This window comes from Mustela nigripes, chromosome 1 (genome assembly GCF_022355385.1).
Source record: "Mustela nigripes isolate SB6536 chromosome 1, MUSNIG.SB6536, whole genome shotgun sequence".
Lineage (NCBI taxonomy): Eukaryota > Metazoa > Chordata > Mammalia > Carnivora > Mustelidae > Mustela > Mustela nigripes.
The window spans coordinates 138,254,450-138,272,899 of record NC_081557.1 but is presented as its reverse complement, the minus strand read 5'-3'; the positions used below and the strand labels follow the sequence as shown (position 1 = coordinate 138,272,899).

The 18,450-nt window shown below is 37.3% G+C and overlaps 1 protein-coding gene across 1 annotated transcript in view; it reads left to right on the top strand.

Moving 5' to 3' along the window:
- The first annotated feature begins 415 nt into the window (after positions 1 to 415).
- TMA16 (translation machinery associated 16 homolog) overlaps positions 416 to 18,450 on the top strand; it is a 34,800-nt gene continuing 16,765 nt past the window's right edge. The window contains exons 1-2 of the mRNA XM_059374267.1: positions 416 to 561; positions 10,926 to 11,038. Of these exons, the coding sequence (XP_059230250.1) occupies positions 559 to 561; positions 10,926 to 11,038 (116 nt within the window). The 5' untranslated portion in view covers positions 416 to 558. The remainder of the gene's footprint in view (positions 562 to 10,925; positions 11,039 to 18,450) is intronic.

The following is an 18,450-nucleotide window of genomic DNA, read 5'->3' as shown; positions in this document are numbered from 1 at the left end:
TGCTCAGGCTAACGGAGGTGAGCAGAGGGTCTTTTGCCACCCTAGGACGTGGGCCATCTCCTAACAGTCTAATGGCGAGGGGGCCAGCGTCTGCGAGGCAGGAACCTCCCAAAGGAGAGCCTCGTGGAAAGATGCTGTTCAGCTGGGGGCTGTGCGTCAGGGTAGATGATGCGGGAGATCCTCGCCCGGGCCTGGGACTCCACTAGCCAAGAGCGTCTAGCGTCGGTAAGCCCAGCTCAAATGCCGGGCCTCAATGTGGACACTGGGCCAGTTTCACCCTCACGTCCCAGGCCCCCTCCCATCGTGTTTGGCAAACCCGCCAGGAGGCCGCGGGTTGGTCCCGGGCTGAAAAGTTCACTACGGGATAAAAAGACTCGGTGTCGCTTCCCGGGGACGTTTTAGAGAGACGTACTTCCCCCGCCCCTTCCGGCCCGGTCCGCCCGGTCTTCTCCCGCAGCCACGTATGTTTAGGCTGCGCGCGTTTTATGAGTTGTGGCGGTTGGTGGTGGTTCCGTGGTCTAGGCTGCCGGGGTCCTGCAGGGCCGTGAGGACGTCACCATGGTGGGCACCCCCTCCTCCCCCCCCCCCGCCCGGCTTCCCTGAACCCGCCTGGCGCTCTGGAGGGAAGGGGGGTTCTTGGGATGCTGGAAGAGGGGACCGGGCTAAGTGATTCTACCGGTTCGTACCCCGGGGTGAGGGATGCAGGGTAGGCCAGCCCCGAGGTGGCCGCCTGGCCCAGCGTCTGGATCTTTAATAGAGTTGGACTTCCGGGTTCGGAAGCGTTCCCAGAGCGCCCTGCCCCTCGGGAGGAAGCCCTCCCCGGTTCCATTTTCTTGCCCCTCACCAGTGTGAGGGCGGCGGGAGGAAGGGGGTGGGGTGGGGGCGGGAAGGTCGGCAAAACTTGGGAAAGTGTCACCTCTGCATTGGTGTGCCACCTCTTGCCCGTCTAGACTGCTTGGGCTCAGTCTCTTGGTGGCTTCTGGCCGACGTCCGCGGACGCGCTCGCTCCCCACATCCTGCCTCCGCACCCCCGCCCCACTCCTTTCCCGGCGCTCGAACTATTTTGCTGTTTTTGTTAAAAATTGACCAGATGCAAAAGAGTGGTTACTCTTACTGAACGAAGTGAAGTATAAAGATTAGTGGTGTAAGGAACTCTCGTTTATCCATGACCCCGTTTAAGAAGCAAAACTTTTCAAAGATGGTTTGTCTCCTTCCTTGGATCTGTAACGTTCGGGAGCCCGCAGGTAAACAGTATCGAAATTTTGTATTTATAGTTGCCTAGTTTTTCTTTATAGCTGCCGCTTAACATTGTATTTCAAAAACGGATGTTTTCTCTTGCATTTAAAAAAATTGATTAAAATTCATTATAATGATTCTTGACTAGGAAAATGCTTTAGATTCATTTTCAACCAATTTTTAATAAAAACAACAATGTAAAAAAGTTTACAATTTGGTAAAAAGTTATGATACTCCGGCCACAAGGTCTTTTGTCCTCTTTGTTCTTTTTTCTCTTTCTTCTTTTTGTGTGCCTGACATTTTTGCCTTTCACATCCGTACAGGCCTTTTTTTTTTTTTTTTTTTTCCTTTGGATCATAGTGTTTGTATATGTATAAATTTAGTATTTTTCACTTATCATTGCACTTGTGCTCTTTCCAGCCCTTTATAAGATAATTCTTTTATAGCTTTTCCATTTCAGAGTGGAACATTGAAATATCTATTAGATAAGATTGGGGATTGGTTGGCATTTGAATGGAGTTGTCCTTGACTATGAGAATTTCAATTTATCAGGCTGTATGGTAGGGGATTGCCTTGCCATAAGAATCAAAGGAGTGGCATAAAAATCTGTTTTAATTGGCACATTTGCCAAAAAGGCTAAAAAGGCAGCAAATGTGTTTTCAGTTTTCTGGTACATCGCTAGTGGCTCTGCTGTGCCCTTTCTTGAATTTAAGCTCAGCTTGATACTGGAGGTTTTCCAGTTTTTTCTATCAGTTACTCTAAACTACTTTCAGTACAGTTTAGAATGTGGGTTATGGAGTTCCAGAGAGCTAAGTTTGACAGTCGTCTTTGCTAAATTTTGATCTTGGTGAAATTACTTAACCCCTCTAAGTCTCAGTTGTCCACCCATTAAAGTGGGATAATGATAGTAACTGCCTCATAGAATTGTGAAAATTAAGTGTAAGCCATTCAGCCTAACGTCTGGCACCTGGTAAATGTAATTTGTTGAAATTAACTTTAGTAATAGTTGTAAATATATAGTAGAGCTTGTAGTTGTCTACTTTTGTTACTTTGCTTATTTATTTTTTCTTATTTTGAACATCTCCTGGAGCTCTACAAATTCATACCTTTTTCTTTGATCAGAAGTTAATTCAACCAACATGAACAGTCTTTTCATACTAATTCATCCCACCCAACACTTCTTTATTCTGAAATGTGAAGTTTTTAGGGTACTAAAAATTATTAATTTGGTATGTACTATACCACAGACACTCTGCTATATTCCTTTTTGTAGAAGCCTATTATAAAGTTTAAGCATGCTTATTTTTCTCCAAAGTTAGATTATAAGACATTTAAAAGACATTTATAAGACATCAAAATGCCATCATCCTCCCTCGATTTATCTTTGCATATTACTGTGGGCATTAACTATTACTGACTACCTACATATTCTTTAATGACAAGATTTTTGTGCTCTTGGACTCACCTATAAATGTAAGCTGAAACAACAAATCAACATACTAAATTTTGGTGGTGTTTTTTTCCCCCAGCTGCATTGAGATATAATTGACTTAGAACACAGTCTAAGTTTAAGATGTACAGTGTTATGATTTGATATACATACATATTTTAAAATAACTACCACAATAAGCTTAGTTAATAGATCACATCACATAGATACCAGTTTTAAGATTTACTCTTAGCACCTTTCAAGTATACAATACAGTATGGTTAGATCTCAAGAACTTTACTCATCTTGTAACTGGAAGTTTGTATCCACTGACCAACTTGAAACATTTCTCAACCCCATCCCCTGGCAACCACCAGTCTGCTTCATGTTTCTATAAGGTTTTTTCCTATAATTTTTTTTAAATAGATTCCACATTTATGTAAGATCATGCCATATTTGTCTTTTTCTGTGTGACTTACCTCTCAGCATAATGCTTTTGGGTTTCATCCATATAATTGCAAATAGTGGGATTTCCTTTTTTATGACTGTTTGATAATCCACTGTGTATATATAACACATTTTCTTCATTTGTCAAAAGACACTTTTTAGGTTGTTCCCATGTCTTGGCTATGATAAAAAAGGCTTCAATGAAGAGAGGTGCAGTTACAACTTCAAAATAGTGATTTTGTTTCCTTGGATATATACTCAGAAGTAGGATTGCTGGATCATATGGTAGATCTATTTTTAATTTTTTTGAGGAACCTCTCTGTTGTTTTCCATAGTGGCTATATCAGTTTTCATTCCCATCAGCAGTGCACAAGTGTACCCTTTTCTCCATATCCTCTTCACCGCTTACTATCTGTCTTTTTGATAACAACCAAGAGCTTGTTGTTAGATTTTTGAAGGAAAGATAAAATTGAAGTCTGCATTAGAAAATTAATTAAGGTATTCTTAAGGAGAGCATTGTTTATGAACGATTAAAATTATATGAGATAATTCACACTTTTAAAGACCATTTTTAATATTTTTAATTCACAGTGGGCACTCAGCAAATGTTGACTTGGGGCATCATCCTACTTCTTTTTTACTTCTTTCAGAGTATTATTTTCAATCTAATAAGACATGTTTTAACAATATTTAAGGAGCCACTGTTGAGAATATAAAACACAAGTAAAAATGACTTGTAAATATTAGAAGGCTCATCAGTGCAGTTTAATATTAGGTACTACGTGGTAAATGCTACCAAAAGAGAAAGGTTCTAAGGTCCAGAAATGTTCTTCTTGGCTATCTTCAAGGAGGAGGTAAACTTGAATTTGAAATGGTTCTTGAGAATTGGGTGTGGTTTAGAAAGAAGTATGTGTTGAACCATTAAGTTCCTACTGAAAACTCTAGCTAATGATTGTCACTAGTGTCATATTTATCTGTAAAGCAGGGAAAATACACTGGATTTCTTCGTGGTAGACTCACTGCCCAAAAAAAAAGAAAAACGCAGCTTCTCTTAAATAATCCATCTCATTTTTGTCTTGTCATTAGTGACTTAGTATATCATACTTTGATATTTATTTTGGCATTTAAAATATTACCCTATAGTTTTCTCAGTTACAGGGATGATTAGTTTTATACTTTTTTTTTTTAAGTATTTGTGTACCTATATGTACCCTAAGTGCCTTTGATGGAATGATTATTTTTCTAGGTTTCTAATTGCAGTGGGTAGTCTAAATGGCATTTTTGTCTCTAGTTGACCCTGGATTCTATATTGACCTTGATGGTCTTTTAGGAAAAGTTCCTTTTTATTATTTATGATTTTAGCAGGAATATTTGAACCATATTGCCCCTGAAATACCTCTTTCTGTTTCTGTGTTTGAATAAACTATGTGTTTTCTTCTGTTACTCTCAATTATGAATCCAAAGAAGTTTAGAATGAATTTTCTGAAGTGATTGCTAAAGGTTGTAGGTTACTAATACTAATACTAATTTCTGACTGGAATATTTTTGTGGTACCAGAAACTTTTCAAAGTAAGCATAGTTACTTAAAACAATACCTTACTTATTACTTATGCTTATGGAAAGAAATCCTTAGTTACACTTATGAAAAGAAATGCTGTTTTTGCTTTCTTTCAAAGTTAAAATATAACTATTATTCTTCTGTAGCAAATGCACCTTTTTTCCTCCATGCCCAGTTTTGTTTTATGTTTACATTCTATACTATTCTATGAGTCATCAAATGCTCTGCAAGTAAATTTGGAGAATCCCTGACTGATAGAGATTAATTGCTTTTCAGTTAAGAGATACTTAGCTTGACTAGACTGTTTAATACATTAACATTTTATTGATAGGATTTTACTTTAATTTTCGTTGTTGAAGCGTTTCTTTTTTAATATATTGAAAAAATATGAACATGTTTTAAAACTTAACAGGTTATATTGTACATATTTCTGTTCCTTATATATATTCATATCCTGCCTTGAGGCAACCTTTTCATGAATAATACAAGGAATTACAGACTATACAGCTGAGTCAGAATATAAATTCAATTTCTTTGTTTCTTCTTTACTAAGTCTTGGAGGTTCTTTCCTGAGACTTCTTAAGCTATGAGGACATTTTCATACTCCAATGTTATCAAAATTTTTCTTGTTCTGAAGAAAATTCTTTTTAAATCTTTAAAGGAAATATTTTTATAGACTTGGATATATTGCTGAAACAGTGTTACACCTCTATAACTTTAGCTGTTTCTTAGCAGCCTCAGAGAGCATCTCTTTTTCTTGGGGTTCTTTGACCTTTACTTGGTTTTCTTTTTCTTTTTTTTTTTTTTAAGCTTTTTATTTGTTAGGATATATGGAATAAAGATATCTTTACAAAGGGTACACTTGGCTTTATTATTTTCTTTGTTTTTGTCTTCGTCAGTTCTCTCTTTCTGTGTAACAAGTTGTCCCAAAGTTTAGTGGCTTAAAACAACAGCATTAATTACCTCACAGTTGCTGTGAATCAAGAATGAGGCATATGGCTTACCTGGATCCTGTGCTCCAAGATCTCTCACAAAGTTACAGTTAAGGTATAATCTGAGGCTGTGGTTTCATCCCAAGGCACAACTGGGAAACATGCACTTCCCAGCTCACTCATATGGTTCTTTGTAGGGTTTATCTCCTAGTAGACAACTGGACTCAGGACCTCAGTTCTTCACTGCCACAGACTAGAGGCCTGTCACATTTCTTTGTTAGATAGGCCTCTTCATGGGACAGCTTACTGCATGGCAGTTGTGTTCTATCAGAGTGAGCCTAGTGAGAGAGCAAAAGAGAATAGGCAAGGTGGGAAGCCAGAGTCCTTACAAAACCTAATCACAGGATTGGAGTTCCTTCATTTGCCATATGTTATTCATTAAAAATAAATCACCAGGTCCACACTCTAGGGGAGATTATACTTAAGACATGAATATCCAGAGATGGAATTCATTCTTAGACATCTTAGAGGCAACCTACCGTGGGTTCAGAAACATTTTTATTGATTCATGTTTGCTAGGTAAACTTCATGTACAAAATATCCTTATCATACCTTTTTTCCTGCACCCCCCACCCCACATGTGCAGAGAATAATACAAAAGAATGCATATACAGACATATCTTAGAGATTTTGTGGGTATAGTTCCAGACTTCCCCAATAAAACAAGTATCACAGTAAAGCAAGTTGATGACTTTTTTGGTTTGTCAATGCCTTGAAAAGTTATATTTATACTGTATTGTGGACTGTTAAGTGTGCAGTAGCATCTGTCTAAAAAACAGTATAAATACTTTAATTAAAAAATAGTTTATTGCTAGGACACCTGGGTGGCTCAATGCGCTAAGCCTCTGCCTTCGGCTCAGGTCTCGATCTCAGGTCCTGGGATCAAGTCCCTCAGTGGGCTCTCTGCTCAGCAGGGAGCCTGCTTCCTCCTCTCTCCCTGCCTGCGTCTCTGCCTACTTGTGATCTCTCTCTGTGTCAAATAAATAAAATCTTAAAAAAAAAATCTTTAAAAAAATAGTTTATTTCTGAAAAATGCTAACCATCATCTGAGTTTACAGCAAGTTGTACTCTTCTTGCAGGTAGGGGCTTTTGCCTCAGTCAGGCTGCTGACTAATGAGGGTAGAAGTTGCTGAAGATTGGGGTGGCTGTGATAATTTCTTAAAATGAGACAGTAATGAGGTTTGCCACATCAATTGACTATTCCTTTCACAAATAATTTCTTTGTAGAACGCATTGCTGCTTGGTAGCATTTTATCCATGGTAGAACTTCTTTCAGAATTGTTATCCGTCATCCCAAACCCTGCCACTGCTTTATCAACTATGCTGATTTAATATTCTGAATCCTGTGGTATCATTTTTAACATTCTTCACAGCATCTTCATCAAAAGTAGATTCCATCTCAAGAAACCACTTTTTTTGTTCATCTGTAAGAAGCAGCTCCTTACCCATTCAAGTTTCATCATGAGATTGCAGCAAAATCAGTCATATCTTGAGGTTCTTCCAGTTCTATTCTCTTGCTCTGTCTACCACATCTGCAGTCCCTTCCTCCTTCCTAAGAGTCTTGAAACCCTTGAAGTCATTTATGAAGGTTGGAATCAACTTCTAAACTCCTGTTCTTACTGTATTTTGGCCTCTTCCCATGAATTGTGAATATTCTTCATGGCATCCAGAATGGTAGATCCTATTCTGAAGGTTTTTAAGAATTTATTTTGCCCAGATTCGTTTGAGGAATCACTGTATATGGCAGCTATAGCCTTATCAAATTTTTTTTTAATAAGACTTGAATGTCATAATCTTGATCCATGAGCTACAAAATGGATATTGTGTTAACAGGCATGAAAACAACATTAATCTCATTGTTTATGTCCATTGGAGCTTTTGGGTGACCAGGTGCATTGTTAAGGAACAGTCATATTTTAAAGTGAGTCTTTTTTTCTTAGCAATAGGTCTCAACCTTGAGCTTCAGATATTCAGAAAACTGTGTTATAAACAGATGTGCTATCAACCAGACTTTGTGGTTCCATTTATAGAGCACAGGCTAGGTAGATCTCCCATAATTCTTAAGGGCCTTAGGATTTGAGGGATGGTAATTGAACACCGGTTTCAGCTTAAATTTACCAGCTGCATTAGCGTCTAACAAGAGAATCAGTGTATTTTTTGAAGTCTTGAAGCCAGGCATTGACTTCATTTCTAGGTGTGAAAGTCCTAGATGGCATCTTCCAGTAGGAGGGTGTATTGTGTACATTGAAAATCTTGTTTAGTGTAGTCACCTTCATTAATTATCTTAGCTAGATTTTTCTGGATAACTTCTGTATCAGCTTCTGTATCAGCACTTGCTGCTTTGCTTTGCACTTTTATGTTATGGAGACTGCCTCTTTCCTTAAACTGCATGAACACCAACCTCTGTTAGCTTCAGATTTTTTTCTCTAGTTTTCTCATCTCTCTTGTCCTTCATAGAATTGAAGAGAGGTGGGCCTTGTTCTAGCTTTGGCTCAAGGGAATGTTGTGGCTGATGTGATCTACCCAGACCGCTCAAAACTATGAGCAGTAAGGATATTTTCCTTTCTTATCATTCCTGTGTTCACTGGAATAGCACTTTAAGTTTCCTTCAAGAACTTTTCCTTTGCCTTCACAACTTGGCTAACTGGCACAAGAGAAAGGCCTAACTTTTTGGCCTATCTCAGCTTTGTACTTACCATCCTTATCAAGCTTAATAATCTCTAGGTTTTTATTTAAAGTGGGTGATGCATGACTCTCCCTTTCACTTGGACACATAGAAGCCATTGTAGGGTTATTAATTGGTGTAAGTTATATACTGTTTTGTTTCAGGAGATAGATCTGAGGAGAGGGAGATAGATGGGAGAATGGCTGGCTGGTCAGTGAGAGTAGTAGGGATACACAAAGCATTTATTGATGAAGTTTGCTTATATGGATACAGTTCATGGCAACCCCAAAAAATTACAAGGATAACATTAAAGATCACTTAGCACAGACCTCCATAACAAATACAGTGATAATAATGAAGTTTGAAATATTGCAAGATTACTAAAATGTGACATAGGGACATTAAGTAAGCAAATGCTAATGGAAAAGTGGCATTGATAGACTGGGTTAATGCAGGGTTGCCACAAACCTTGTTTGTAAACAAAACAAGACCTTCCCCCCCCCCCACAATATCTGCAATGCACAGTAAAACAAAGCATGCCTATACTGTTGTATGATGGTCTCACATTATTTTTCTGTCCCTATAACCACCTTCCAGTGCCTTTCTGGGGTTCAGAGTGGCAGTTACCTTGCCTAGGTGTATCAAGAAGAAAGCAATAAATATTTATTGGCGTATTTCAGTAAATATTTGTTGAAGGAATGAATACATATGTGAGTGAGGAATTGGTGGTCATTTTAATTAATTCTGCCAGAAGTTTTACAGTGGAAGTGACTTTGAGTTGTATTTTATGAAAAGACAAGGAAAGGATTTTTCAGATAGAGGTAACAACCTCAGTCTTCAGAAGTTAAGAAATAGCATGGTGTGTTCTGGAAATGGGGAGGAACTTCAGTAAGAATGGGATGAAGGATGTTTTGAAGAATGAGTTATGCTGGAGAAGTACGTTGGGGGTAGATTGTTTTCTGCCTTAAGGACTTGGGACCTCACTGTGAGCTCGTTAGCAAGGGAGAAGGACTTCACTAAATAAATGTTGTAGGAAAATAAGCTCTGCAACTTCCATGAATGTGAGTGAGAATCTGAAGGCCATTCTAATCATGAAAAATCATGAGGCTGAATTAAGGCAATAACAGTAGTTTTGAAGAGAAGATTCTAGAAGGCTTTTTGAGGATTAGGTATGTTAGAGACCACCAGGTGTCCCCATAGAACCTTTTTTTTCTGTAATAATGTATTTGTTTTACTGTGATAACAATTACATTTACTACTCTCCCTTACGTAACCCAGTGATTAAATTTTGATGAATGGTATGTAAACGGAAGACTCCAGCTTCTGAAATTTTGCTCTTAAAGGAAAGGGGTATGCCTTTTGATTTTCTTTTCTACTTCTCAGTGGTTAGAGTTTAGACTTGGATTAAGTCATCTTGAACTATATAGATATATAGGAGGTTATACCCTTAGGATAGTAGGTGGAAGGAGTCTGGATCTCAGGACTTTGTGAAGCAGAGCCTCCAGCTCCTGTGTTTTACATCAGAGAACTAAACTTTATCAGATTACACCATTATTATTCTGGGCTTCTCTTATAGGAAGCCAAATTAATTGTAAAATAAAAACAGGTCTGATAAAATACAGAATTATGTAGGAATAAAGAGTTAACTGAAATGTCGAATTCAGTGGACTAAATGAATTGTGACCTTGTTAACTGGCATAAGGTTTGAAGGGGAAAATAATTTGTTCTTTTTGGGGTGTGCTGCTTGTATTCTTTCTTCTATTCCTGTTTTTCTGTGAACCCAACTCTGACTTTGTTTGATTCAGTGCTCACTCTGTTCCATGTCCAACTTCTACAGTGTCAAGCTCCCATGAACATCCTATGTTCCTTCTACCTCCCCACCTTTTTAAACTATAACACAATTTTAAAAATTAACATATAATGTATTACTTGTTTCAGGGTTACAAGTCTGTGATACATCAGTCTTAACAATTCACAGCACTAACCATGGCACATACCCTCCCCAATGTCCATCACCGAGCCACCCCATCCCTCTCACCCGCCTCCATTCCAGCAACCCTGTTTGTTTCCTGAGATTAAAAGTCTTATGGTTTGTCTCCCTCTCTGGTTTCGTCTTGTTTCATTTTGTCTTCTCTTTCCCTATGATCCTCTGTCTTGTTTCTCAAATTCCTCATATCAGTGAGATCATATGATAATTGTCTTTGACTGATTAACTTATTTCTCCTAGCATAATAGCCTCCAGTTCCATCCATATAGAACTGTAACACAATTTTAACTCTTGTCTTCTCACTAGATGCATTCTTTTACCTACTTTGAAGATAGAAAAGTTGAAGAGCTGGGTTTATTGACCCATTCTGTGCCTTTCTTTATTATATCACTGAAGAGTAGTTTCGAATATATCATTTCTGTTACGACAATGGAAACAAATGCCATTCTAATCATTTAACAGGTCTGCGTTCTCTCCTAATTCCTAGAGTAGTGTTTCTGGCTTTTGGTATTTCTTATACTACTGTTTTTTAAATTTATTTCTAAAGAAATTTTTTAACAGAAATCACTTATATATCTGACTGTGTATGTCATGTGTCTTCCTAATTTTAGCCTAAAGCCCTAAAGGGAAAAATTGTAGGACGGGAAAAAAAAGTCATCCATCCATATAGTAGAAGAGCAGCTCAAATTACAAGAGAGGCCCACAAACAAGAAAAAAAGGAAAAGTAAGTATCTTTTTATCATTTGTATTGCATTGGTGTAAAGCCTGTTAACACATTTATTTTTCAACCGTATTCCCTTCTCCCCTTAAGGAATATTAAGTATGTTCGGTGCGCTGAAGATAAAACAGTGAACAAGGATTCAGCTCTTCTAGCGCTTACCTAAAGCAGAAACGTACACTTCAGTAGGTTGTGATGAACATAATGAAGAAAAAGGAAAAAGAATTATGGGTTCTATTCTATATAGAATAATCATGTGTAGCTTATATGGAGAAGTTCATATTGGAGCAGAGAGCTAAAAGATGTGAAGGCAGGACCTATGTAGATAAATGTTGGACATATAGGTTAAAGTACTTAGTTGTCTATTAGATATATAGAAGGAGATACAAAATGGGAAGTTGGATATGTTGGGTCTGGTGTTCAGAGGATTGATTAGGGATGCAACCCAGATTTGGGAGTCACCAGTTTCTAGATGGGACGGTAAGTGATGAGATGAGAGAAGATCATCTAATGAGTAAATGTAGCTAGAAAAGAGAAAGGAGCCAAGGATTGATCCCAGAGGCTTTCATCATTTAGAGGCTGGAAAAAGGATCTAACAAGTGAGACTGAGGAAGAGGAGAAAGAAGATTGTGTTTCAAAGAGAAGGTGGTGATCAAGCTATGTCATTAGCTCTTGATTAACATGAGAGCTGAGAATTGATCTAGTAATTTGATTTAGTAATTTGCAAATAATTTAGTAAAGTAGAGATCACTATATTTTTTTGTTATTTTCTTAGTTGTTGCTCTGAAAATTACAACTAAATCTTAAAACAGTCTTATTTCAGATTAATTTCAAGTAAATTTCAATAGTATACCAAAGATTTTCTTCCTTGTGGCTCCCTTCTCCCTCCTTTGTACTATTATTATTAAGAAATTACATCTTTATACGTTACAATCCCACAAACACAATTTTACAGTGATTGTTTTTATACAGTTGTCTTATGAGAATATACACAAAAATATATTTATACTGTCTTTTATGTTTACCTGTACTTTTTTTTTTTTTTTTTTTACTGGTGCCCCTTATTTCTTCATGTGGGTTCAAATTGCTATTCACTGTGCTTCCATTTTAGCCTGTAGGACTCCCTTTATTATTTCTTATAAGGTAGGTTTGAAAGTCAGAGATTTGCTAAGTTTTATCTGAGAATGTCTTCATTTTGCCTTTAGTTTTGAAGGAAACTTTAGAATATAGAATTCTTGCATATAGAATTCTTTTTTCAGTCTTTCTGTTCAGCACTTTAAATATGTCATCCCTCAGCCTTCTGGCCTGTGTGGTTTCTAAGGAGAATTCAGCTGTTTATCTTACTGAATGCAGTGAGTCACTTCTGACACTGTAAAGTTGTTCTTTGTCTTTGAATAGTTTGACAGGTACGTCTAGTAGGTGTGGATCTCTGAGTTTATCCTACATGGATTTCATCCTACATGGATTTCATCCTACATGGATTTCATCCTACATGGAGTTTGTTAAGCTTCTTGTGTGTGTAGCTCAATGTTTCTTTTAAAATTGGGAAGTTTTTAGCCATTATTTTTCCAAATACCTATCTTTTCTGTCCTTTCCTTTCCTTCTGTGACTCCCATTATAGTGTTCTTAGTAGTGTCCCATGGGTCTCTGAGACTCTTCATTTATCTTTCTTTCCTTTTCACTTTTTGTTGCTCAGATTGGATAATTTCAGCTAACTTGCTGTTACGTTTATGGGTTCTTTTTTCTGCCAGCAAAAAACTGCTGTTGAATCTTTCTAGTAAATTTTTCATTCTTGTTGTTACATCTTTCAACTCCAGAATTTCTACTTGACTCATCATTGTAATTTCTTTCTCTTTATTGATACTCTCTGTTTGGTGTAACATTGGTCTCATAATTTCCTTGAAATTTTTAGATACAGTTTTCTTTAATTCTTTGTATATGTTTATTATAGCTGAATTCAAGTCCTTGTCAAATAGGTCCAACTGTCTGGGCTTCCTTAGGAAGTTTTTGTTGACTGCTATTTTTAATCCCCGAATATGGACCACACCTTTCGTTTTTTGCTGTATGTCTCATAATTTTTGGTTGAAAACTGTACATTTTCAATATTACAGTGTGACAACTCTGTTAAATAGACATCTCCAGCCCCTAGACCCAATTAGGTTTGCTCTTGAATTGTTTGCTTCATGACTTTCCTAGACTGATTTTGTAAAGTCTGTTTGTTGTGTGTGGCCATTGATGTTTTTGCTCAGTTGGTGGTCAGCTAATGTTGGAACAGAGGGTTCTTTAAATGCCTCTAGCTAATAAGTTTCTTGGCCTTTGCTGAGGGGCTCTTTGAATCTGTTGAGCATGACTTTGACACACCAGGATGCAGTTTACTTAGACTTCATTTCTTGTTTGCATAGAGCCTTAAGGTTAGCCAGAGGTGAGAGAATAGGGCCTGTTCAGGTCTCTCCTTAGCATGAACATAGTCATTAATGTATATACGGCATTCTAGATTCCCAGGAGTATGTTGGGGCTTGCTTTCAAGTCCACTGTGCACATTCCATTTCCCAGTTTTCCTTTAAATTTTTTAGTCCACCTTTTGTTAGCCCCCAGCTGGTAATATCACTGAGGCAGCTGCTATGTTAGTTAATTGCTGCTGATTATTTTCAAGAAAAAACTTGGAGATAGAGCTCTTCCTACAGAGAGCTCTGTCTGAGTCAGATTATCTAAGGACAAAGTAACTTCAAGCTTCTCAGCATGCTGCCTGTCAGGTCAAATGGTAGCAATTTTCTGGGTGTGAAGGTTTTGGGGAACTCCAAATCTGATGTCTCTAGTGGCCGTTAGGAAGATGGCTTTTACAACTGCCGAGATTTGCTAGTCCATTGGTTTTCAGCACTGTTGTGGAGTTGATAAAGGGGTGATGGATTAGGCACATTCACAGGTTTGTTGTTCTTATGGAGATTGGGCTGTTTTTCTTGAGAATGCTCCACAGACTCTTGCAAGGCTTTGTTTAATTTTCATACTTCTGGAAAAGTTGATTTTGACAAATTTTGTTAGTATTCTCTGTTTTTGTGGAAAAGTGGATTTTCATAGGTCCTTAAGCCATTGTGGAAGTTGGTTTTTGTTCTTGATGTGAAGAATTCATAGCAAAATTTTCTTCTTAGGAATACAAAATGTGTATATAATGCCCTTTCTTGTCTTCTTCCTATCCCTTAATGTCCCCTTTCTGGTCAGCAGCCCACACTATAATTTGCCTATTCTTCCCTCAATCTTTGGCCTGTGAGAGTTCCCAGTAGCTGCTGGAGTGACAAATAAAGAATTACTTAAAATGAAGTTACAAAGGCAAAAATCATCATGTTAGCTATTTTAAAATAGACTTCCATTTTAATAAATAAATGGTAGATATATTTCTCTACTAACTGATTGAAACCAGCACGTTCATTGTTATATATTAATTATATAATATATAATAATAATTATATATAATATAATATATAATATATATAAAATATATAATATATATAATGTTATATATATAATATAATATATATATAATAATATAAAGGCATATTTAGTAAAGATTAGCTGTTCCACAGTGATTTGGCTAGAAGTTTTCTGGAAGAAAATAGACAAGTTCTATGATAGTATAATCAAACTTACTTTCTTTTTTTTTTTCCCATAAAGGTTAATTGGGATGATAGCATCACTTTAAAACAGTAATTTTCAAACTTCAAGTAATTTATGTATCATTTTCATGAATTTTGCTTTGTCTATTGACAAGGTTACTACTTCCCTGCTTTTGCAGTTTTTGATTACTGTCTTTACTAGTATTTCACAAACTAGTATTTCACAAAAGTATTAGGTGTACACGAGATATACCTGTAGGGCATCTTAAAACAGGTTGTTCTTTCCCCTAAAATTTTCCATCAGAACATCTGGGACAATGTCAAAATTTTGCTTTCTAATGAGTTTCAGATAATGTTAATGGTATTGGCTGTTGGTTCAGGGACCACACTATGAGAACCACTGACTGTGGTATTATTTACTTAATATTCTTTTAGAATCTATTTCCCTTATGTATTTTTTTTTTTAAAGGAGACATTTGATCTGTATTAAAAACAAACAAATACTGTTTCCTTACCTGTATGGTCTGAGCCTGAGGCATGTTTGCTTTATCCTTGATGAAAAGATTTGGCAAAGGTTGGAAGACTTATTAAGTAAACATTAAACTAAGTATTCTTCTTAATGTAATTAGAGATGATCAAAAGAAAAGGGGGGGAAGTAGCTTGTTTAAAGATGATTTAATTCTGTGTCTGTGAGATCTAAAAACTCAGCTTATATATAGTGCTAGTGTTATTCATGGCAATACTTTGGGAAATACTGCTTTAGAATTTGACTAAATTCTTTGGTTCACTCTTAAGTGCTTGTGTCAGTGAGCCTACAGTCTTTGTATGTTTTCAGGATTTTATGCACTGATTTACAGAATCAACATTGTGAAAGAATTATGGAAGGATAAAACTGAACAACATGGTAATTCCTGTATAACTTATTCTCAGGAGGTCCCATTTTTGGCCAAGCCTCCATTTTTATCATACAGAGTTGAAAGGTATTACTTAATTTTTTTTCTACTTGAGCGATGTTCTAAATGAAATTTTCTCATTTATTTTAAAGGAGTCATCACTGTAACCGTTATGCTCCAGAAGCAAACACAGTTTTAGTATGTCTAGTGTATTTTATGAACAGGCTTAGATGGCTGTCATAGATGTCAGTTTTTTGAGTAGCTGCATCATTGACCATGAGTCATATTTCATTTAAATGGCATAAACACAAACAGCATCTTAAAATACTGCTGATCTTTCTGCACTAGAATAGTACTTCCAGCAAGACAGAAATGCTGAGTTGCATATTTTGGAGAGATGGTTGGTGACAAGATACTGAGACTCTTGGGACAGCGATGAGCAAGATGATAGAAAAGATAACCAGCAGTATTTAACTTGAACTTGAACTTAACTTGCTTTATTTACCTACTGCTGCATAAGAAATTCTATGGCATCAGAGCAGTTTGAAAGTTCTTTGGTCAAGAATTCCAGTGCCACTTAACTGCTTCTGACTCAAAGTCTCTCACAAATCTGTGTTAAAATGATGACTGCGCGTGCATTCATCTCAGAGCTTAATAGGGAAAGGTGCTTCCTAGCTTACTTATGTGGCTGTTGGCAGACCTCAAGTCATGGCTGCTTGGTGGCTGGAGCATCATCAGTTCCTTGCTATATGAGCCTCTCCATAGGCTACTCACAATATGGTAGCTTGGTTCCGACAGAGCAGAGGCTCTGAAATAGAACAAGAGAGGATGGCCAGGACAGAAGAAGTCTTTGAAACTTAATTGCAGAATGATATTTATCACTGTTGTGCTATTTTATTTGTTATAAGTCTCTAGGTCTAGCCGGCCACACTCAAGGATACCAGGCCATGACTATTAAGACATAAGAATCAGTGAGGGGACCATTTTAGACACTGTCACCTTTTGTGAACTATCTGCCTACCAAAAATATGTGGTTTTCTAAGGAACAAAGGTAGCCATGTAGCTTAGAGTACCCAGTTTCTATACTTTTATATAGAACTGAGGACTCTATCACTTCCTAAGTTTCCTTTTTAGGGAGAAACACAGGTAGGTGGGGAGATCAGGGAGGATATTTATGTTGTAGTGCCTTTGACTAGTGGTTGGGGATACAAAAGCAGACCCGGTAGGTTAATCAAATTGCCTCTTATTGTTAGGTTCTGATTACTTAAAGATACTGCAGGAGTGAATAGCAACATAATGAGAGCACAAACGTGTTTTTCTTCAGTATTTGAATGCTCTGACTGAGGACTATGTGGAATATTGCTTTTATTCATATTAAAAGAAACTAGTATGTTTCGGAGACTAGTGCATTTCAAGGGATGTGCAATTTACAGAGAGCACATGGCTTTTTTTTTTTTTTTTTTAAGTTTATTTATTTGAGAGAGAGTGCATGTGCGCATGAGTAGGAGGAGGAGCAGGAGGAGGAACAGGAGGAGGACAGGAGAAGCAGACTCCCTGCTAAGCAGGAAGCCTGTTGTGGGGCTCTATCCCATGAACCTGATATCATGACCTGAGCCAAAAATCAAGAGTCAGATGCTCAACCATCTGAGCCACCCGGGTGCCCCAGCAAATGGCAGTTGTGTGTTATTTTTGCTTTATTTTATGATTTCTCAGCATAGCAATACTTTGTTAGTATGTACTGTCACGCATACAGTATGTCCTACACGGTATACTACAAAGAACTCTGGATACTAAAAGAAAATGTCTTAATATGGAAAATTGACAGAGAGAAACTAAGCATAATGGGTAAAAATCTAAGAAGCTACTTTACAGAATTAATCTCAAATCACTTTGCTTTTCTGGTCCCAACTGATAACCATTCCAGTTCAGGCCCCATTGAGTTCATTCAGGATTATTGCAACCTGACTTCTGACTAGATTCTTTTGTCTAGGCTTAATTGAAAGGAATGAATTTTTTCTCCCTTATTATGAGCATTTTCTGTTTTTTGAAGTCAACTTTGAGGTATAAATAACATTCAGTAAAATGGTCATATTTTCAGTGTACAGATTGGACTTTTCACAATACATTAGTCTAACCAACCACGATTAGCGTATAGTGCCATTTTCATCCTTCCAAAGGATTTCCTTGTGCATCTTTTCAGTCATTGCTCACCCTTTACTCTTAGCCTCAGGCAACCCCTGGTTTTCTTTTTATTTTGATAGATGAGATTTGTCTTTTCTGATTTATAAAAAAATTTTTAATTAAACATAATGTATTATTAGCCTCAGGGGTACAGGTCTGTGAATCGTCAGGCTTAGACACTTCACAGCACTTACCATAGCACATACCCTCCCCAATGTCCATAAGCCAACCACCCTCTTCCTACCCTCCTCCCCCACCAACCCTCAGTTTGTTTTGTGAGATTAAGGGTCTCTTATAGTTTGTCTCCCTCCTGATCCCCTCTTGTTTCATTTTTTTCTTTCCCTGCCCCCCAAACCCCCCACTTTGCCTCTCAAATACCTCATATCAAGGAGATCATATGTAATTTTCTTTCTCTGATTGACTTATTTAGCTCAGCATAATAACCCTCTAGTTCCATCCATGTCGTTGCAAATGGCAAGATTTCATTTCTTTTGATGGCTGCATAGTATTCCGTTTTGTGTGTGTGTGTGTGTGTGTGTGTGTGTGTGTGTGTGTGTGTGAATACACCACATCTTCTTTATCCATTCATCTTTTGATGGACATCTAGGTTCTTTTCATAGTTAGGCTACTGTAGACATTGCTGCTGTAAACATTTGGATGCACGAGCCCCTTGGGATCACTACATTTGTATCTTTAGGGTAAATACCCAGTAGTGCAATTGCTGGATCATAAGGTA